We start from the raw sequence: 22,775 nt of genomic DNA on the forward strand, positions 1-22,775 counted from the left end.
CGTGAAAATAATTCTTCACCAATAATTGCCTGACTTTGCTTATATAAAATGCTTGCTCCTATGACCCCAGCTATGTGAAATTTGCCCCAAAAGGTTTGAAGTTAAAAAATATATGGTGTGCTGTTGCAAGTTTCAAAAATATTAGCACAAATTCTTCAATTATAAACACAATTTTCAGGAAATGTCTAATTTAAAAGTACCGACAACTAAATTTGAATTCATGAATTCATCTGATATGGACCTGGATTTTGATCCTTTGTGCCACATAGGTCCATATCAATCTATGGGAAAGGGCAATAGAATGATTTTATCAATCAGGTTTATGACCAAATCACAGGCCAGCTACTTGTTAATTATGGGATCATGAGCCCATTAGTCAACTTGTTTGAATGATAGTTGCTTAATCAATGATTAATGAGTTATAAGAGCACAGCTTCTTTCAAAGGTGCTGTGATGACTATAAGAAAGTTTTAAGCACATATTATGGTGTCTGGCTAGGACTAGAATATCCACCAAATTTTATTTCCTTTTGTCTGCATGCCCTCATTAATGTCATTACTTTTTTTTTAATTGGAAAAATCATACCTGATTAAAGAGTCATTGCTCTCTAAAAAAGAAAAGGGTGAAATAAATATGTTATCAACAATAGAAAATATAAAATAGTACAAATAATGACATCATTTTTTAAAAGCAATCCTTTGTGATCATTCCTGAAGATTATTCTACACTGGATATCAATTATATTACTGATAGGCAATTAATGCACTATGAATCAAGGGTATATACAAAGGAGCACAGGTACAGACTGTAGGCATAGCAAACTTATTCTGTAAAATAATACCAGAAAATGTACCATGTCTTCAGAAAGATATTGACATCCAGGAACAGAAAGCATTTAGAACCCAAATGAACCTGACCAGAAAAGAAACTCTCCACATCATATTATCATATACAATTGTCAAAAATACAAAATCAGAAATAATATTGAAAGCTACAAGAGAGAATGGTCAAACAACTTATACAGGCAAACCTATAAGAAGAACACATATTTTTAAACTGAAAATTTAAAAAACAAACCAGGATAAAATGATGTATTTCAAGTCCAAGAGGGGGAAAAAAGTGGAAAATGAAGGGCATTTATCATATTATACAGAATAAACCAGAAAGTCAAGTATCATGTGTTTTCCCTTACATGTGCAATCTGGAAAATAAATAAATAAAAGGATACTCTAAAAATAGAAGTGATGACTAGGAAAGAGGAAGAAGACTAGAGGAGGGAGAGAGAAGGGAGAGAAAGAAAGTAGGTAGGATAGATAGGATTCAAGAATAATATCCCTGAATGGAAATGTCAGAGTGAAATGAAATCATTTGTGTAAAAAATAGGAGTCAATATTTATAATAAAAAAGTGTCCATTTTTAAAGCAAGCCTGATTTATTATAATGTCACTATAGAAGCAATATACAACATACTAATTTTAAAATATTAAAGACAGGTAAGATTTCTGATCCTAAATTTTAAATAATGAAATTTTTTTTTCAGAAAGCACAGATTTAAACTTCAGATTATAAATTTCCTACAATTACTTAATTCTAAATTACAGGATATTAAGAAGAAAATTAAGAAAAATATGAATGCCATGTACACATTGATTTGTTTCCACTCCTTTGTGATCAAACTTTCTTACTCTTTCTTATGTAGGGTAGGAACACTAAGGGTAATTCACTATGAAAAGGCACTAAGTTCCATACTCAGCACCAGATAAAAAAGTAAAAATACTGTATCCATTTAGAAGAAAAAAAAAATTTTTGAGAAGTCTTACCTGCTTTCCTGGTTTGCATATGTGCATGTTCCGCATTAGTATGATCCAAAATTATATTCCTATTACAATGTATGAAAAAGTAATGAAATTAGTATCAATGCTGATATGAGAAATACTAACCAAACAAATTGTGAAAAGTGTTTAGATAGCATCAAAGTTAATATCAGTACTTTCCCCATATATTACAAATGTGCAAGTTCTCACTACAGGTTATTAACCACAGTCACTTTTATATTGTTTAAGGAGGGGGTGTTTGTTTTGTTTTCCTTTGGGGATGAGGTTTCAGGCTGGTCTTGAAATCCTGGGCTCATGTGATCCAACTGCCTTAGCACACCAAGTAGCCAGGGTTGAAACATGTGCCACTGCACCCATAAGTTGTAATCAAAGAAGAATAAAGTAAGGTGAAATTAATTTCACCTGCTCAAGACTCAAGACATTAACTAAATTAGCCTGACATAAAGGAAAGTATCCTGAACTCAGAAAATGTCCTCTCTCTATAACCAATAGCTCTTTGTTCTTACACACATCATTTCTCTTAACTCAAATTCTCCTTCTAAAAAATAAGGATTGTACTGCTTTAGTTCACCATGTTGTTATGAAGACTTAATGAGAGAATATAAACCATGCTGAGAGAAATAGTGAAGTAATGGAATAATAATTTGTACATCAATGTTGAACTCTGTTTGAAACTGAGTAAAATCCAATTTTTCACAGGTTCTAATGATCAAATATTATAATTACTAACAAATACTAATGAGTCTTAAATTGGGTCACTGGCAGTGATAGTCTCTGTGCTTTATTATTTAGGACAAATCAGTTATTTAATCATTTATAACTCAATTTATTTTTAAATATAATTGAATGACATAAATATTCCCTGTAATGAAACTAATCAATCACTGGGCTTGGAGTATTACTATTACAGCAGATCTTTGTTCAGAGTGAGGCTTAATTTCCATGTTGATCTATAGCTAACTTGAAAAAAAAAACCCTCTTTTATACATGGATACTGATGAGTCATGATGAGACTTAACTCTTTTAGATGCAATGAATCTACTTTAGTTTCTGAGAATTCTGTTTACTGTCTTCTTTTTGAGGAAGAATTTGAAATATTCTGAAAAATGAGGCACAGCTCCAAATAGCTGGGTAAATTTTCATTCACAGGGAAAACAAATCATATGAGGTACCAGTTGAAAGCTGGCACCCTCACTTGGAAACTGACCTGGAGCCTCCCACAACCAAATAAAATGTGCTTCACAAGATAAAATGAGGCTTTGTGGTACAGATCTGTTAAAAAGACAAGCGAAATCTCAACTCTTTCTGTAACATTTTTGAGGCTATCCCATAGTTTTGAATGATGCCAAATGACATGTGCTGGCCAAATAACAAACAAAAGCCTCAAAGGACCACTCATCATGAAGGTCTAGGTTGTAAGCTGAAGGGCAGGATCGTTGTGCTCACTATGGGGTGGATAAAGCTAGGAATCCAGCTACCAAAGCAGGTGCCTACTGGGAAACAATGGCTGAGGATATAAACTAATGTTCATGTGAAAGGAAAAAATGTTGTGGCTTTTAAGTTAAGTGGGTATTACCATGAAGAGTCAGGGATCTGGATCAGTCAGGACAACCTAGTATTAAAGTTAATCGTTACCAGACTGCAGGACTACTTCTAATGCAACACTGCAGCGACAGAATGGACAGAAACAAAAGAATGACTGGAAAGTCCTTGTTTTCCCACCCTCTGGTGAAAGAAAATTTTCTTCCTTAGACATAAGAAACTCCTCAGAGAAATTCAAGGAGAATGTGTGAACAGCTAGTTCACAGCAAAAGTAAGGAGATTTTCTTTTAAACTGACATTGCATGACCCAAATAGCCAAAAGGAAAAATCAAAGATATGATGCTATTTTTGCCCCACATGAAGGGGTTATACTTGGAATGTAATGGCTATTGCTGGGATTCCTAAGGATAAAGGTTTTAAAAGTCCTGAGACAGGGACTGGTGGAATAGCTTAGTGCTAGAGGGCTTGCCTACCATGCCTGAGACCCTGGGTTCAATCCCTAGCAAAAAAGAAAAAGAAAAACAAGACTGAGAAAGAGAGAGAGAGACAGAGAGGTCCTGAAATGAATCCTGCACACATTGTTCCTTCTAACTACTCTAGACTTTTTGCAGGGGTCCAGACTGAAGAAGTGGACTAACTCACTGCATTCCAAACATACCTAACTATGAAATGTCATTAATGTGTAAGATGCAATAGTTGTAATAGTTTTGAACCTCCATTTAATTAGTATTTTAATGTAGACACTTACACATTGAAACAACTAGCAATAGCATAAGATAACGCGTTCTTTCCAAACTGATCTTTCACAGAGGTATCAATACATCCATGAAGAAGCAGCTCAATTATATGTTTTGCTTCATATTTTGTAGCCAGCATGAGGGCAGTCCTAAAATAACAAAGAGATAACCTCACCTTAGGTACTTTAAATAATGAATTGTCTTTAATATAGTTATTTAAACAGATAATTTGATATATTTTACCAATTTAATTTAGTTGTGTAGAACTAAACCTTTACATATACTAACACACATAAGTATCTTAAAGTGTTCGTCTTTGCATATTACCTCCAAGTCAAATAGGAAAACCAAACAGGAAGCCTCTCGTCCCACTGGGGTATTACATAAACAGAAGTGGCAAATTTGAAGTCCTTTGATGGACAATAACTATGATGAGGTCATTTAGCTGAGATAGGTAAAGATCTAAATGAAGAATGATCCATTTTTTCCCTAGTCTAATGTAATATGTTATAACTCTCAGTTATGACTATAAAGTAAAAGTTTATTTGCTGGCTTAACAATAGGAATAAAAACAGTGATAATAAGAGTCATTGCAGATTCAGGTAATGATGATGATAAGCATTTGCTAGGCACTGAAATCGATGCAATCTATGTAATATTCCAACCATCTTTCAAGCATATATTAACCACATTTTCATGTCAGGAAACATATTTTTGATGAGTAATGCTTCCAAGGTGAAACACCTGGGAATTAGAAAAGGTAGGAATTCAAACCAGTCATGTTTGGATCTAAACCTATCATTTGTCTCTTTCTTACCCACATATGACTTATGTTTATTAGCATATATTTATCCCAATAAAGGTACCTTATTTCCCTTTGCTTAGGTCAATTAAAAAATACATCCATCAAAATATGTTAGAAATGAAAAGGGGGAATTGAACATAATCTGACAATAGTAATTAATACTTACTTAGAGATAACCAAAAATCCATGTTCTTCAAAGAAAGTAGTTTAAAGCAAAGGGTCAACCAAAAGTAAATGATTTTCAATGCCTACTTATGTTCAATAGAGCATTGTTAAAGAAAAAATACAAAGAAGCAGAAGTTTAAATATGATAAAAGGTTAAGCATTTCGGTATTGAATGAAAAAGTAAACAAATAGCCCATACTTTATAAAACTGATGAAACTAATGTGAAACTCCTTTGGCTAAAGGGTTGATGATTCGATCAATAAACTCAGATTACAAATGACAAACATCACCCAATATTATAATGAAATCTGAATCATACTATATAATGTTATTTGTATTTCCTAGTCCAAATAATTGCTTTTCTAAAGGTGATTCATGTTCATATATTTCACTTTATCCCAATAATTATAATATTCTTCTTCCCATTAATTTAATATTATTTACTTAAATTTTTATTATCATTCTACAAGCTTCAAAAAATATCACTATTATACCTTTTATCATTGTCGACGGCATGTATATTTGCATTATTCTGAATTAAAAGTTCTGCCACTTCTTGTTTATTGTGCTTCAGTGCAAGTAAAAGTGGCATGTGCCCATCCTAGAAAACAACAAAATAATTCACAAAATTTCTCAACTGAAGCAGAAATCTTATAAAAGACCTACCAGGTTCCAGAGATCTTGGCCTCTATCATAGTATTATGGTATCTTGAAGTTGTGTGTTTGCAGGTTCCATCTGAACCAAAAACTTCTTGAGGACAGGGACTAAGTCTTTTATCTCCATAATCCCAAACCCCAAAATATAAAAGGTAAAGAATTTAAGTATTTTATTGCATTAATGAGCTAAATATTCTTTTCTAGAGTACGGTTTATCCATCTATGTTCCAAAGAATGAGTACTTTTCAAATAATACCAACTTCATTGTAAAGATTCCTTGATCCATTCTTAGAGAAAACATTATAAAACTGTTCATTGTATATCCAGTATTAAAGTCCTTTGCCATTATTAATACCAATTTGACCATTTTTTGTGTATCAAACAGTCACACTGGAGGAATTAAGAGTTGCAGGGAGATAGCTCTGACAGCTTTCCAATAAGAAGGAAGCTTCCTCCATGTGGTACTAACTCACTTGATTCTATTTATGATGTCAGTATCCCAGATACCAATGTCAGGCACTCCTGCTCCAAATGGATCACCAAGGAAATGGGTTTTGAATTAAAAGAGGCTTCAAATAACTTTCATTTCATTTCTAACTGGTTCCTTCATTTGCTTCTATTAGAAAATGAAATTTGTTTTTATTACCTGTTAGAAAGTTCAACACAAAATATATTCACTCTTAAAATGATAACCCTAGATTCTCATTATTATAACTATCATAGTGCACATCTACTTTTTAGATTCTATTTCACTCTGGTTCCATTTTAATTACAATTTGAAACTATTATTTCAAAAATTTTATGAATCAACAAAAAGTTTATATTAATCTACATGGATTGATTTTAGCATCATGAAAAACACTAACTCACCTGGATTTTAAATGTTGACTCAATGAATGAAGGCAAATTAAAAATATCCATGAGTTACATTTAGTCTGAAGCCCTTGATTTTATCTTTGCTGTGGATGTTTCCAAACTATCATGTACAATGCAAGTATTTGCATGTAAAATTTTTCCTTTAATATCAATTTTTACCCAAAAATGAGATCATAAAATGTAATACAAAAAAATTCATAATATCTTCATCTCAAGATTTTTTCCAACACCATCTATGAACTAACACTCCATTTGTTTACTGTTCTCCCAGACTATTATTTTAATAAGAATTTAGTTGCACAGAATGCTGACACTAAGTTATTAAGAGGATCCCCCCTCTATGTTCTTACTACATGGTTTTCAGTTTTTAAAACTGATAAACTGATTAAGCTAGAGTCCCAGAAACATAACAGATCTAGGGAGATAGTCTAGCATTAAGCTAGACTAGTCACTGCAGTATGCTTATGTTAAGTCCTTTGGGTATAGACCAAGGAGTGGGAGAGCTGGGTCAAATGGTGGTTTCATTCCAAGTTTTCTGAGAAATCTCCATGCTGCCTTCCAGAGTGGTTGCATCAATTTGCATTCCCACCAGCAATGTATGAGTGTACCTTTTTCCCCACGTCCTCGCCCACTTATTTTTGCTTATATTGAAAAAATTGCCATTGTGACTGGAGTGATATTTATTCTTAATCTTAAAACTAGGGGGGTCGATCAACCAGTGTGGGCCTGGTGGAGCAGGGAGGCAAGCAGAAGTTGTGAGGTGACCTGGAGCAGCTGGGTCACTCACGGTGTGCCCTTCAGCCTGGTGGGGAGCTGCACCAGTTGGAGGCCCAGGGCAACCTGCCTTGCTCTCAGTGTCCATCTGTCTGGAGTGCAGCCAGCAGACATGACCAATCCACTAGGGGCGCTGGTACTTGCAGGCCCAGGGTGAAGAGGGTGTGTCCCAGATCAACCCAAGCAAGAAGGTGAACCAGGCCCAGGAAGTGAGCCGGGGGCAAGGAGGTGACCGAGGTGACCCAGGAGGAAGAGGTGGCTCTAACAGAACCCAGGTAAGAGCAGCAGCTGAGCTCTGCGTGACCATCACCCACAACCCTGAATGTACGACCTTCATGTTCCCACATGCAAGGCAGCAGTGAACCTATTGTCCAGGACCTGGTCCTGGTTGTTGAAGAGGCCATAGGGATTCCACTGGATTTTCAGAAACTCACATTTAAGGGAAAACCTTTGAAGGAAATGGAAACACCATTTTCAGCACTTGGAATACAAAATGGTCGCCAGGTCATGTTATTTGGAATAAAGAACAGTCCAGAGGAAGAAGTTGAAAAGAAGAAGTTGAAAGATTTGAAGAAGTCAGTGGAGAGGAGAGTTGACCACGTGGAAGATTTGAATCAAGAACTCACTGGAATCCAGCAGGGTTTTCTGGCCAAGGATTTGTGAGCTGAAGCTCTCCGCAAACTTGACAGGCGAGTAAAAAAAAGGCACAATTGAGCAGTTTATGAAGATCTTAGAGATTGACACAATAATCCTACAGGAAAATTTCAAAGACAGTAGGCTAAAAAGAAGGATTTGGTGAAAGAAGTTCAGGCATCCTCAGCTGAGTGTGACAGAGTGGAGCAGAGCATCTCCCAGGAGACTCAGGGGTTGCCATCTACAAACTTGGCCCTTGCTGAGTGAGGTGCAGTGGAGAAAGGTGCTGACTGAAAAGCAGCTCTGTCCTCTCTGGAACAGAAGTTGCCTGTTTCTCCAAGGTTGTTAAAGGCAACTGGCCAGATATCAATCCGACACCAATTCTCCATGAAAAAGTACTATATTTGCAACCTTAAGTAGAGTTCCTGTCTCTTATTCTGTTTCTGTGTGACTGTACAATCCAGCAGCTGCTATTCCCCAGCTCTTTTGACCTTCAGGTTCTTTCTTTAGGCTGGTGAGAGCTCTTGTGTATCCTAAGTTGGTTCTGGGTTCATAGGGCACTCTGGTCTTCAGACTTGAGGATTTTCTTGACCTTGTAAGTTCAGAGTCCTACAGATGTAAAACCAGAATTACTAGTGAGGAACGTTGAGAATGTCTTGGAACAGGTGTTTGGCACACAGGTAGTCCACAGTGTCCCTTGTGACACAATTCCTGAACATCTGGCTGGATTGTTGGCTTAAAGACCCTGTCCTCACTTCCCAGTGACCCTGCCACAGGTCTTGAGATACCAGGGAGCCATTCCTGGGGTGGGTTGGTACATGGACTTCTTGCCCCTAATCAGTTCCTCAGTGTGTTCAAGTGTTGACCTCAGTCTTTACTTGAAAGCAGGCTAGAGCCATGACTCAGGAAGTACAAAGAGGGTAGAAATCAGGAAGCTTCTTAGGAGTGTCATATGCTTCCTTCAAGGATGTTTGTATTAACCATACCCTACTGAGGTCTTCAAGGCTGTTCTCTTTGTTTCATGAATTTCCTCCCACCACCATTGCTACCAAAACCAGTGTTTATAATCATCCTCAGCAACAAACAAACAAAAAACCAACTATTTAACCAGAACATATTAAAAGACATATGTCATCCGCTATAATTTCAACAAAACTGTTTTTCTTACTTTAAAATAGCTATTTTTTTCCTAGCTCAGGAAGTTGCTTTTTACAACAATACACCCGTAGTCCTCGCAAGATTTTCCTTCAAGTCATGTCAACTATTTTATAAACCAGTGAATTTAAAATAGATATTGATTTGTCCCATTTCAAATTATAAAAATTGTGAATAATGTGAAAAATACAGTAACCTAAATATGACTTAATGGTAAGAAATTGTTCTGAATGTGTTCATCTCAAAGGTCCCATTTATATTTATATTTCTCAAACATTTTTCAAAATCATAACCCGTGCATATTATTTTCTTTGATTATAGTGTTATTATTAATGAACTACTGAATAATCTACATCTGGGAGAACAAATAAAAATAGACTAGCTATACATTTATAAAGCCCCCTTCCCCTCTGGTCACTCACGTAGCCTTTGGAAACGCTCATCCTCAGCGCCTGGAGTCTGTTCCCGGAGGTGATCCAGGTCCTGAGCGCGGGGTGCCTGTCTCGCCGCCTTCTGGGCAGGTGGCTGTGTGGCAGTCGGGCGCCGCTCCCTGGCCGCTGAGTGCCACAGACCCGGCCAGGGTCGCCGGGCCCTCCGACGTGGGTGGCTCCTCGCGGACCAGGCATTTCCTGAGCACTGGCCCTGGAGACTGAGCTGGCCGGCGAGGCGCCTTTCCACGCTCAGTCCCCCGCGCTGGCCCTGCCGCCCGGCATCGGGGACGGCCGAGGAAGTCGAGTCGCCGCCGTCCTTGCAGCTCCCGCCCCCGGCCGGGCTCCCACCCGCCGCCAGGGACCCCGGCCCTCCACGCCCGACCTTCTTGCTCTCTGTCGTGCTCAGTCGGCTCCCGAAGGCGGAAGAAATCTCCGCGGCAGAAGATCCGAGTCTGCCCTGCAGAGCCGGCGCGCTGTGGTGGCCGAGCTCAGACTTCCCCTCGCCTCCCTTCCCTCATTGGAGCAAATTCATTCCACTTTCCCCAGTTAAAAATCCAGAGCCCCTGTCGGGTGGAGGTGCAAGCCTCTAATCCCAGCGGACTCCGCTCAGGAGACTGGCAAATTCAAAGTCAGCCTGGCAATTTGGTGAGGCCCTAAGCAATTTAGTGAGACCCTGTCTCAAAATAAAAGTAGAGGCAGAAATGAAAAGGGCTGGGGATGTGGGTCAATGGTTAAGGGCCCCTGGGTTCAATCCCCAGTACTAAAACCAAACAACCCCGGACCCCTGACACACACACACACCAATAAATGGGGCGGCTGTGACCGTCCCAACTCTCCCTTGCTTTAAAGGTTGTTTGGGGGCTTTCCCAGCGTCAGACTTTGCGGGCTTGTGCAGAGTATTTCTAGGAATTTACTGCTCGAGTTATTACTAATTGACGTTATTCAACTCCCTGCTGTACTCCTACCATACCTTCCCCTGCTTTTGGACTCTTCACAGAGTTGCAGGGGGACTAGGTGGAGCAGAAGTAGAACTCAAACTGTCCGTGCTACTTACTCCCAGGTAAAACTTCTGGAAATAAGAAGAGTTGGAGGCAAAATGGAACAAAGTACTGATTTTGCTTTGGATCTTGCTTTTTCCTTTTTGGATCTAATTACCGAGTAGATAAGAGATACAATTCAAAAAATAAGTGAAGAATTGGATAATCCCTACTCTGCAACTCCTGCTGTAGATCTGCAGGTGAAAACTACAGCTTTTTCCTTCCAGTCCTTAACTGCATTTTTGAATGTTTTTTATTTGATTCTTAAATGAGATATTCATTTACAATGTATATGCCACTTGAATAATTCTTAATTTGTTTAAGTGTATGTAGCAACTAGCTTTAAAGCATATGCAGAAAAATAATTAGAACATGAATTTTAAATTATTTTCTGAATATAATATGTAATTTCTTTTGAATATAGCATTGTATACAAAGTCTAAATTTAACTTTTCTTATCTCCACAAAGGCAAACCTGACTTAATTTTAGACAAAAGAAATTTAATATGAGGGATAAATAGGCCACAAGATTGTAAGCAACTTTATTCCTCCAAGAAATGGACATAAAAATGGTCCTCAACTTATTTAGGGATGTTATGAATGCTAAGAATATCTGTTGTTTGGTATTTAGTTAGATGCAATATAAATCCCAGGTACTCCCGGAATGTAAAACTACTCATAACGCTTTCCTTAAAAACTCGCTCTACACACAGTTTCTTGTCATGAAAATCTAGAAACACTACTATTAAGATTTGGTATGTAAAAGAGTTTAGGGAATCTGTGGGTTCAGAGGTAAGGAGTGAAATGAAATGCAGGAATTCCGTAAGGGAGACTACGTGGCGCTGTAGGTTACATGATGGATAACCCTGATCTCTGGGGCACAAGCTTTTCCATTTAGAAAACTCAGATGTTGAAGCAGATGATTTTTTTTTTTTTTTAATCAGAGAACTCACAAATCCTTCCCCCCACCCTCTTTCTGTCGTTTTTGGTGCACTGTAGTTGTGCATGATGGTGACATTTGTTGTAGCATGTTTGTGCATGCACACAGTGCAACAGCAGAATGTGGCCAGTATCATTCCCCTGTGGTCCCTCTTCCCCTCCTCTCTCATCCCTCTCTGGTCCCTTTCCTCTGCTCCACTGGTCTCCCTTTAATTTTCAAGGGAACCCGACCCCATCTTTCTTTTCCTTTTTCCTGTCTGTCTTCCACTTATAGGAGAAAACATGCAGCTGTACATTCTGAGTTTAGCTGCTTTGGATTGACATGGTGGTTTCAAGTTCTATCATTTTCCTCCAAATTACATGATTTCATCTTTTTTTTAATGGCTGCATAAAACTCCTTTGTGTATACATACCACATTTTCTTTAATCATTCATCTGTTGATGGATACCTACGCTGGTCCATAGTTCGACAGTTGTGTGTTTGTATGTGTTACTGTCATCTGATGACTTTAATTCTTCGGTATAGACACCAAGGAGTGGTAAAACCGAGCCACATGGTGTGAATCAGATGATTCTAAGGGCTGTGTTTATATGACCCTGTAAGTGGTGGACACATACCTTCCTGGGATATGTCTTTTCTTTCACTGTGAAAATTTCCATTTTGATTTTCTAGAGAATTTCTAAACTTCTGAAACTATGTAAATGAAAATAAATTGAGGTTAACAAACCGTTAAACTACCTCTAAGTAAATTAATATTGTTTATCCTCACCTAATTTAGAAAGAACTGGTTTGAAATGTTTGCAATAAGAACATGAAAGCTTTGATACTTGGAAATGTTGTCGATGCAAGCAATTTTATGGACTCAAATGAGTTTTGAAGAGTTAAAAGGGTTTTACATAGTTGTTTAGATAAGAGACAGGGGAGAAACATGCTCAAAGAGATGAGAGTACATAACATTTGCTTACTTAAAATTTGGTTAGGGCTTACTTAGTAAATGAAGCTTACTATGGAGGAATACATTTATTTTAAAATGAAAACTAGCTTTGTAGAAGGAATAGGCATTTTTTAGTGTAGGCTGATTGTTTTAAGGGCCAAAAAAATTATTATGTGTGAAATTTTGGTTACCAGTGAGGCAATGGAAACAATAAATTCATTCTCTAAGTCAGGTAGCATGCAGGTGTTCGTCTATGGAAAATCAATGCCAATGGATACAAGACACAGCAGTTGTAGCAGCAAAACAAAAGTAACTCAAAGTGTTTTTTAAGGTAAATTTAAACCATAGGATAACCTCAGTAAAAATGCAAATGAATTGCTGAACTTTAAAATTAGAAACCAGGAATGCCAGGAGATTCTCTTTGTTATACAAACAAGAGACCGAATTGGATTGTTCAAAGTCAAACAAATATATATATTATTGTACATGATAATATGAGGCACTAACAAAGAGCATCCAAATAAAGGTTAATACAGCACAAAATATTTCAGAATTAAACATTGCACTCTACAGTTATAGTTTTCTACATGTTTTGATGAAATTTAAATGCTGGCTTGTATTTCTTCCTTTTTTAAAAGTAGAAATAGTGGTATTTGTTTTGTTTTGTTTTGTTTTTTAATATGAAAACCCTTACCCAGGGAATGTACCAATAAGATAAGCATTTTTGTATTCTGAAATTTTGTGTCCTAGTGCAGGGAAGGGATGTTAGGAGTAAAGCAGGGACCTCAATAACCAGACCATTAGGATACTTAGGATCATGATCATATTTCAGGGGAAGAAAGTGTGATAGTAGGACTGGGCAGTAAAAGAAAAGATAAGCAGACTTTGAGAATAGTCATAAAGTTACTGAGAAAAGTCATATCATTTCTTGAGATTTGGAGTTAATAGATAAATTCTCAAACTAGTATTTGGGTGATCTGTATGATTAATGTTCCAGAAAGTAACCTCCAAGGTGATATCTTCTGCTGCATCTTATTCCCAGACTTGAGTCACCAAATGCATATTGCTGAAATACCAATTATATCTGCTAGAAAAACAAAAGGAAAGGACTTTGCAAGACATTTTGGTTAAATTCTCATTTAAAAAATATAATATTTTTGTGCTGCATACTGTCTACTTCTAATTGAGCTGGTGGTGAAAGGATAAAATTGGCTCTCACATCATGCAATAGATAGACCTTTTTAAGCTAAGGACGCAATGAGTGTCTTTGCATTTTACCATCTGTTCAAATTTATATCTATGTTTAGCTACTAATTTAAGAAGAGTTCTCATTTAAAACGAGGTTTACAGTTTTAAGAGAAAAAATAACAGTGATGAGATGTCAGATGGAACATCTTTTGAGAGTATAAATAAAAGTAAGAACAATGTAGACTTAAATATTTTTGCTCTCCAACCTTTTTAAGATTTCACAAGTGACTCTGATAAGACATGCCATTCATCTGTGTATTTTCCTGACATTCTTAATGTATAATACAAAGGTAAACTACTTCATAGATTTCTCTTACATTGACTCTAAGTAGTATCTATTAGTACCTTCAGAGACCTTCAACACCAGGATGTCAATAGTCATTTAGTGAAAGTGAAGCAGTTCTCTAATGTTCCTAATGCAATATTCAATTTCAGACTCTCCTATACAAAAGTTGCTATTACCAACTAAGCATTAAATACAGCCCTCTGCTCTGTTTTACTTATAAATGCCTTAGGAATTAAAATATTTAAAATTCTTTTTGTTTGAAAATACAGTGAGTTCTGAAACGCAACATAGTTTTAAATAATTTTTATCTCTAGTTTCAGCCCCTTCTTTGGCATTGGCCCTTCTTGTATTCTTCCCTTAGAGTCAGCACATTTTATTAGTATTAAACAAAAGTTGTGGAAGGCCATTGTTTTGGACTGAGCTCCTGGACTTGGCCCCAATTGACCAGATCAAATTAAAATGGAGTCAATCATGTTAAATGCTAAATCATCAGACTGAAGCATCAAGGAAGCAGATAAATCCCAAACAGACAAAATCTTCCTAGAAAGAAGTAATTCCAGTTTGTCTGACCCAGTGTAAGAAGGAAATCTGCTATGTTTTAAACTTTACAAAACGGCAACCTGAAAAACTTACTAAACAATCAAATACTTTTTTTCATTTCTTCCTTTTACTTCCCTTATAAAACCCACTATTCTGCCATTACCTGTTGAGTGGTTTTATTCTATTGAGTAGAATTGTAACTATCCTGATTCATGAAATGTACATAAAAACCAACTAGAAATTTAACTAAATTTGTTTAATACTGTCTTTTGATGGAATAAATTTTGATGTGTTTTTATTGGAGTACAGTTTTGAAAATTAAGATTTGCATGATAAGTGTACTCATGGATACTAAGATTTCATTTTTTCTGGGCACTAGCTGTCAAAAGAAATAGGAAATATGTATATGAGCAATAACCCAAATATATATATGTGTGTGTGTATATATGTATACATTTGCAATCATTTTGTATCTATCCATATTTAGATAACCACATGGTTCTTAATTTTATGCGTGAATTTTTAAGGCATTGGGTACTCAGATTAAACATTATATCTGCAAGGGTATTTTCTGTGGATTCAGGAAAGTAGATTTCTTTCCCCAGTGTTGTTGGACATTATCCAATCCACAGAGGGCCTGAAAAGAACAAACAAATAAGGGTGAAATTATTCTCTTCCTCCTCCTCCTTCTTCTTCTCTTCCTCTCCTCCTCCTCCTCCTTCTCCTCCTCATCCTCTTCTTCTTTTTCTTCTTCTTTCTTTTTTCCTTCTTCCTTCTTCCTTCTTTCACTTCCTTCCTCCTTCCTTCTTCCTTTTCCTGTTTTACTGCTTAAACTGGGACACTTCAACTCATTTTCTCTTGCTTTAGAAATATACCTTTGTTGCCTCAGTGGTACACATTTAAATAATAAGAATGAGCTGTGCTAGAGTATTTCATGGGTTACCAGCTTCCAGAAAATTCAGATGATCATGGTACTGCTTAGACCCCATAATTGCATGAGCAAATTCTCATGGTAAATTTATATAGATGATAGATAGATAGATAGATAGATAGATATTGATAATGATATAAATGTATTGATACATATATATGTCTGTGTGTGTACACACATATTTATGTGTTAGCAAGCATTCTGTCACTATGACCATATATTTGGGTAAAGCAAGTCTCAGCAATTTATTGAAGCCCTGAATAACTCAGTTAAGATCCTGTCTCAAGAGAAAAGAAAAAGGGCTGGGATGTGCCTCAGTGGTTAAACACCCTTGGTTCTATCCCTGGTACAAAAAAAATAAATAAATAAACAATACTTTTAAGTTGAAAATTAAATTTAATAAACGCTTGTAAGCCTTATAAATTTTAAGAAACTACATTCTGTTTTCCTGGTTTTCAAATAAGCTTTCCTGAGACTCAGAGAGCCACACTCCAGATTTACATTCACTTAAATTTTGAGGGTTCCAAGTTTTACTGGGTATTAAGGGTACAGAAAGTGAGAAACAAAAAAGGCATCCAGCTTAAACCTTCTTCCCTTCCAATAATAAGTATTTTCTACTCATACTTTAATGAACATTTTTCTACTCATACGTTAATGAACATTTTGGGCCCATTTACATAAGCATATGTGCACATCCCTTGGCTATCCCTTGACTGCCAAAGTGGTGTTGGCCACCCTCACAGTTCTCTAACTGGCAAAAGCTTAGCAATTTATAGTTCTTCTCATGTAAAGAATTCCAATTAGCAACATCATTCAAGTAGACATGTCTATTAAGGCTACCTTGCATGGAATCTGATGAGCCCAGTTAAAGCTCCAAACATCAATATTTTGTAAGTGTTAAGCTGCAGATACCTTTTCTTTTGCACCTGGAACCATAAATGTTGGAATAGAACAGCTGACAAACAAGAAGAGCAAAGCAGATTCCCTTCTTTTTTTTTGCGGTGCTAAGGATTGAACACAGGGCCTTATGCTTGTGAGGCAAGCACTCTGCCAACTGAGCTATATCCCCAGCCCTGAACTCCCTTCTCAGCTTGCTTATACCCTGCTGGTTACTTAGGAATATCTGTGCTGCAATTCTCAACAGCAGAGACCACCCAATTTCTCACCAACACTCCATGCAAACCCTCAGTCTCACTGATACAAAGTTCAAAACTAGTGCAAACTGCCACACTGTTCTTTACAACCCTGGTCACAAAACAGCATCATTGATCAGCATATTTTATGCCTACCAGAGGTCAAAGCCCTGCAGGTTCATTACTAATTTCAGCAAAACTGCTGAAACCAATTCCAGACATGGGGGAAGCAACCACAGCACTTTGCATTTTTATTTTTCTGTGTAAGTGGCACAACACGTTTATCTCTTTAATAACTGCACTATTTGATAAGATCTATCATGTTGTCTTAACAGTTCGCTGGTTAGTCTCCACATCCTTCCCCTTTTTAATCAATTTTAAAATTAGATGGGTAAGTTGTATCACCTTAAAAAGTAAAGTAAGCACAAAAACGTAAAACAAATACACTTGGGGGTTAAGTGGTTTAGGACTGAAATTATGGCTTAATTTAGGGAGACTGAACTTTTTTCAATATTTAAAAAGTTTTTTCACATTTGTTTAAATCTTCTTTAATTCATTCATTAATGTCTATACACTTCTTCAAATGGGGCAAAAAGCCTTTCCTTGGTTTATTCTTAGGTGCTTCATGTTTCTGTTGTGATTAATAACAGAGTTAGAACATGGATTGAGCATGTCCCCTAAGGGTTCATGTGCTGGAATCCTGGTCCCTATTGTGATAATGTTGTGAAGTGGTGGAAACTTTAAGAGGTGAGCATAGTGGGAGGTCCCTAAGTCACTGGGGTGCTGCCTCAGAAGGGATTAAGATGGTTCTCAGGGGACCCCAGGTTAGTTCTTGAGAGAGTGAACTGCTACAAGAGTGAGCACAACTCCTAAATTCTTTTTGGCCTTTGGTTTGGTGATGTGATCTCTCCACTGTTACATGCCTCTGCTCTGAATTCCTCACCAGAGCTAGGCTGATGCCTGGAGCCTCCAGAACTGTAAGATAAATAAGCCTCTTTTTTTTTTATAAGCAGTGACCCTTGGGTATTTCCTTATAGTAACAAAAAATGGCCTAATTTACCAACTTTTCCCACTTCTGGCAAACATAGAGCCTGGCCACTTTGGATGCTCCAGCTCTCTCTTCAGCTACCCTGAGGGCTGAGGAAGGAAAGGCTAGAATCTCTCTATGTATAGTGCTGAGAGGTCCTGACCTGGTATTACCCTGAGAAAAGCACCAGATGAAGACAGAATACCCAGCAACCAAACCCTGCCCTGGCACTTGCAAGCAGGCAATTTGATAACTCCTCCCCTTTCCCCAAGCCTCAGTTCCCTCGTCTGTAAGTGGAGACCCAAGGAGGCCATGCATGTGCTAACATTTGAAACTTAACACCATACATGTTTGAATCCTTCCTCCAGATCTTGGTTTTGAAAAGGGTTATTAAACTTGATCTGATCTTAAGCACATTTTCCCACATAGTCCCCAACTTCCAGGTGGCCCTCTCATCTCTCCCCTGGGATCCCCCTTCCCTGTGTGTCTGCTCTAGGAACTACTAGCCTGAGAGGTTTAGGGGAAGCACAGATGTAGATTCAGAGTATCCTTGACCCTTGCAAAGTCCATTTAGTCTCAGAAAGAAGTCATTTTTTTCATCAAAAAAGAAGTTTTGGATGACATGAGTGGAATTTTTAAAACTGAAAAGAAAAATAAGGTTTTGAAAACAGTGTTCAAAAAAATATTAGCATTTTCCCTAAAAACCAGTTTCTTGGTATACTTGACGAAGAATTCTGGACCATTTCACCCAATCTTTTTGCACTGCCTTCAAGGGGGAAAGGATGTGTATGTTGGAGAGATTTTTTTGAGGGGGGAAATCATCTGAGTCATGGAGTCTGATGTAGAAATGAACTTGGGTGCAACTCAGTCCTGATACTACCTACCTTGCCTTAAAAAGTAAAGCAAATTGATACTTTGGGTTTTCCCTTAAGTCACAAATGAGCTCAACCTTACTAGTACAGACCCACAAAATTCTGCCTTTACCCACAGCAACATTCAATATGTGAGACCGAATGTGCCCTCTAGGAAGGTTACTCCTGGGAAGCCTAGGATGGTGGTTTTATTAATTAACTGTGGTGGAAATGCAGAGGGAGATCCCATTCATACCGCTGAACTACAGTGAGGTGGACCAAGTGCTCCTTGAATGGGATTTGCATAATTAAATTTTCTAACTGGTATGTTTATTCAGAATGGGCAAGGAATACTGCTGCCAGACCTTTAGGAAGATCCATCCAACTTTCAAAATATTTGAGTCTTGTCGTGATACATTAGTTTGCTAGGGCTGCCATACCAAAGTATCTCAAACTAAGTGACTAAAGCAACAGACATTTATTCTCTTGCAGTCTGGGAGGCCAGAAGTCCATGCCCAGCATGTTGGCAAGACTATGCTCTCTCTGTCGATTGCAGGGAAGAACACTTTCCAGCTTCTGGTTGCTCCCAGCATTCTTTATCTTGTAACAGCATCACTCAAGTCTCTGCCTTTGCCTTCATATGACCTTGTCCTCTGTGTGTCTCTGTGTCCTTTCCTAGAGAGTTTGGCAACTCACTGACCCAGAGCATGCAAGGAATCTGCCCAGGGAATTCATTTCCCATTGGTCCCAAACATGCACATGGCTGAGAAGGGAAGGTCCTGGTTTGTAGACTTGCTTCATTTTTATCTGATCCCCCTTGCTCTTCAGAATCATGAACTGAGATTCAGTGTAAGTCATGTGGACTGCAATCCCAATGCAGGTCTGGCAATGGCCCTTAACCATGCTGCTCTGAACTCAAGTCCTGGTCTTTATAAATTCCTCTCTCAGCCAGACTTCATATTTGCAAAAACAGAATCCCACTTGGACCAGTTTCAGAAGAAAAGGGACTTTTTAAAGAATATTAGAAAACTCTTATGGATCCATAGAACCAGATTGGATATACATACCAGAGCAAATATCCAAATCTTCCTCATCATTGCTCTGGGTATACATCCACTCAAGGCACAGATCTCACAGGTCCTGTTGCTGCATTGAACCTCTGTCATTGCCTCCGAAAGCCTGGAGTTCTACCCCAACCAGACCCACATGGATTATGTCTTATCCACCTGCTTTCCCCATGACTAGGCACATCTGATTGGCAGAACCATCACATAGTCATATGCCTGACTTCTCACAGCAAATGAGTATGGGAGAAATTCCTTTCAGACTTCTTCCTAAGAGAGAGGGACTCAAAAAGCAGGGAACTGCCCAATATAGAAAGGGTGTTAAAAGGCTCTGGATTTCAAACAAAAGATCAAATGCCCACTCCATCTACTTGTTCTCCATATCACCTCTGATCAGATCCCTGCCTGACTCTTTCCAGGATATCTCTTTGAGACTAGCATTCTGCATACTATTCTGTGCTTAAGAACCTCTAGTTTGCTGGCAACTGGAACTTCCTTGCTTGCTGGCCACAATCTGCCACTTACCCTTCTCCCTCTGGATGCCTCCTGCTTGGGAGTCACCTGCCTAGAGTTTCCAACCACAGCACCTGGGTTGCCACATTGACCCAGTTCCAGGATTTAAATTAGTCATTGTTGGGACTTTGGGACACTGTGTTTGCTCACCAGGCAGGGTTGTATCTTAGCCTTTATGGCTGTTTGTGTGCACACAATTCTAGGTTCTGGCTCTACAATTTGACATGATGAGCCTGTATCTGTTACCAGACGCCGTGGAACAATAGGAAGGAAGGGACACTGGATCAGCAGCAGAGGGTATAGGAAAGTTCCTTGTTCCTTGACCATTAAGAGACTGAGAGTTTGCAGCCAGGGCACTGTCATGCTCCACAGAACAGCCATTCCTGATGCCCAAAGATGTCCAATGGGCAGGACTCATTCAGGCTGACAATATTCCACTGCTCTGCTTGTCTGCCAGTATTCCATCACATGTATTGCATGCCCAGCAACTTCCCTTTATTAAATGACTGGCAAAGGAGGCTGACCACCATCTTTGACTGGTGGCTTCTTTACTAAATCTCTGCCTATTAAATCTCAGACCCCAGCTCTTGTCCCACAGGTCCAAGGCATCAGAGCTTGCTTGACCCAAATTGAAATACAGCCCTTCTATAGCATCTCATCTTGCTCAGGTATGTCAAGTGCTCCCCCCTGTTTCTGAACACAACTTACAGTAAAAAAAAAATATATATATATATACATATATATATATATATATATGTGTATATATACATATATATATATGTGATGCATCACAACTCTACACACACATACCCTGGTTTATTCTATTTCTTTTTCTTAATGCTATTGATTGTATGCCAAACCAATTCAATCCCTTCTGATAGGATGCAGCTTGCACTTTGAAAAATACTAGACTAAGGAAATTCGTATCTCAGTATTCCATTCATTCTTTAAGGAAATAATTTTGATTGTCTCTTATGTGCAAAGCAGGCTAGATACCTAATATGCTGAGACAAACTGAACAGAAATGATCTCTGGCCTCATAAAGCTATGAAGAAGGACACTAAATATATAAACAAGTTTATAATTATAAATTGCATTAAATGCATGAGAGAAAAGATAAGGTGAGAACAACTTAGATGGTCTAGTCAGTAAGAACAACACACCAAACAGAGATCCACACGTGAAGATTCTAAGGTAAGAAAGAGTTTGAGGACAAGAGCAAAAACCAGCAGCTTGGAGTGCAGTAAGATGGGGGGATTGCCACTCACAGATGGTAGACAGAGACTCTGGTACTCTGTTGGCCAGTAAGGGAGCCACTGAGCACTTGGACTGTGGCTCCTCTGCATGGAGATACTGCAGAGTAAAATGCACATAGGATTTCAGAGACTTCATATGAAAAAATAATGTGAACTATCTCAGTAACATATTTTTTACTGATGCTGTAGTTTTAATATGGTTTGTCCCCTCCAAAACTCATGTTGAAATTTGATTGCTCTTGTGGCTATTGGGAGGCTGGCCCTTTACAAGGCAATTAGGTAGATCAGATTTCTGGGACTGAACTAGTTACCAGGAGAGCAAGTTGCCCCTTGTGTTTCCTCTCTTCTACACATGCTTATCCAACCTGCTTTTCCACCATCTTATGATCTAAAACAAAGACTTCACCAGATGCCTCCTTCCACTCTTGGACTTCCAGACTCCAGAACTGTGAGCTACATAAACTTCTTTCCTTTATTAGTTATCCAATTTCAGATATTCTCTCATAGTAACAGAAAACAGACAGACAATTGATTTCCTGATGAAGTGATATTATTTTGAATATTCTATATTGGGCTAAGTAAAATATATAATTAATATTATTTTCACTTTTAAGAACTTTTTGATGACTATCATAGAATATAATATTACATATGCATTTCTCATTTGAGGTTTGCATCATATTCTACTGCATATTACTAATTGGAGCGGTTTTAATCAGGTGGTTATGTTAATACTTGGCCACTCTGAAAAATGCAGATTGCAGGTCACGAAGTTGGAAGAAGGCAGTTCCTCTCTCAGGAGAGAACACTGACTTGAATGAAAGGTGGCTTTGAAGATGAGCAGAGGGGGACGGAGGCCCAACATGTCAAGGGGGCTTGTTCACAGGACTAGGGCTGCTCCACACCACACTGTGCACCCAGAAAGAAGTCTGTGACCATTTCCTCCATCTTTCTTCTTTATTTTTGTTATTTAAATGTATGTGTGTCCCACACAGAAACTTGTCTGAGTCCATTAGTGGCATCATAGTCTATCTTGGTATGTACCAACTACAGCCATTCACCACTACTTTTAAGATATGGGCAAACCCTTCATTTTAGCTTTTGTATTAATTATATTTTAAGCCAGAGGACCAGAAACCTAATATCAAAATTTTTAAAATATATTTTTATTTGCAGAAGAACACAATATCTTTATTTTATTTATTTTTACTTGGTGCTGTGGATCAAACCCAGTACCTCACATAGGCTAGGCAAGTGCTCTACCACTGAGCTACAACTCAGGTTCAAATATCACATTTGATCACTGATTTAAGAGGCATCCTTCACTGTGCATAATCAATATTTGTGACAACTTACATCAGCAATTAAAACTGTGCTTTTTAAATATTTTTTTGGGGGAAAAAG

At 37.9% G+C, this 22,775-nt stretch overlaps 1 protein-coding gene across 1 annotated transcript in view; it reads right to left on the reverse strand.

Annotated features, from left to right (window-relative positions):
* Positions 1 to 10,014, reverse strand: part of LOC124985162 (ankyrin repeat domain-containing protein 18A-like) — a 33,900-nt gene extending 23,886 nt beyond the window's left edge. The window contains exons 1-6 of the mRNA XM_047553623.1: positions 9,603 to 10,014; positions 7,827 to 8,634; positions 5,580 to 5,686; positions 4,126 to 4,263; positions 1,821 to 1,879; positions 586 to 607 (exon numbers count right to left, since the gene is read on the reverse strand). Coding sequence (XP_047409579.1) covers positions 586 to 607; positions 1,821 to 1,879; positions 4,126 to 4,263; positions 5,580 to 5,686; positions 7,827 to 7,901 — 401 coding nt within the window. The 5' untranslated portion in view covers positions 7,902 to 8,634; positions 9,603 to 10,014. The remainder of the gene's footprint in view (positions 1 to 585; positions 608 to 1,820; positions 1,880 to 4,125; positions 4,264 to 5,579; positions 5,687 to 7,826; positions 8,635 to 9,602) is intronic.
* Between the last annotated feature and the right edge of the window lie 12,761 nt (positions 10,015 to 22,775).

This window comes from Sciurus carolinensis, chromosome 5 (assembly GCF_902686445.1).
Source record: "Sciurus carolinensis chromosome 5, mSciCar1.2, whole genome shotgun sequence".
NCBI lineage: Eukaryota > Metazoa > Chordata > Mammalia > Rodentia > Sciuridae > Sciurus > Sciurus carolinensis.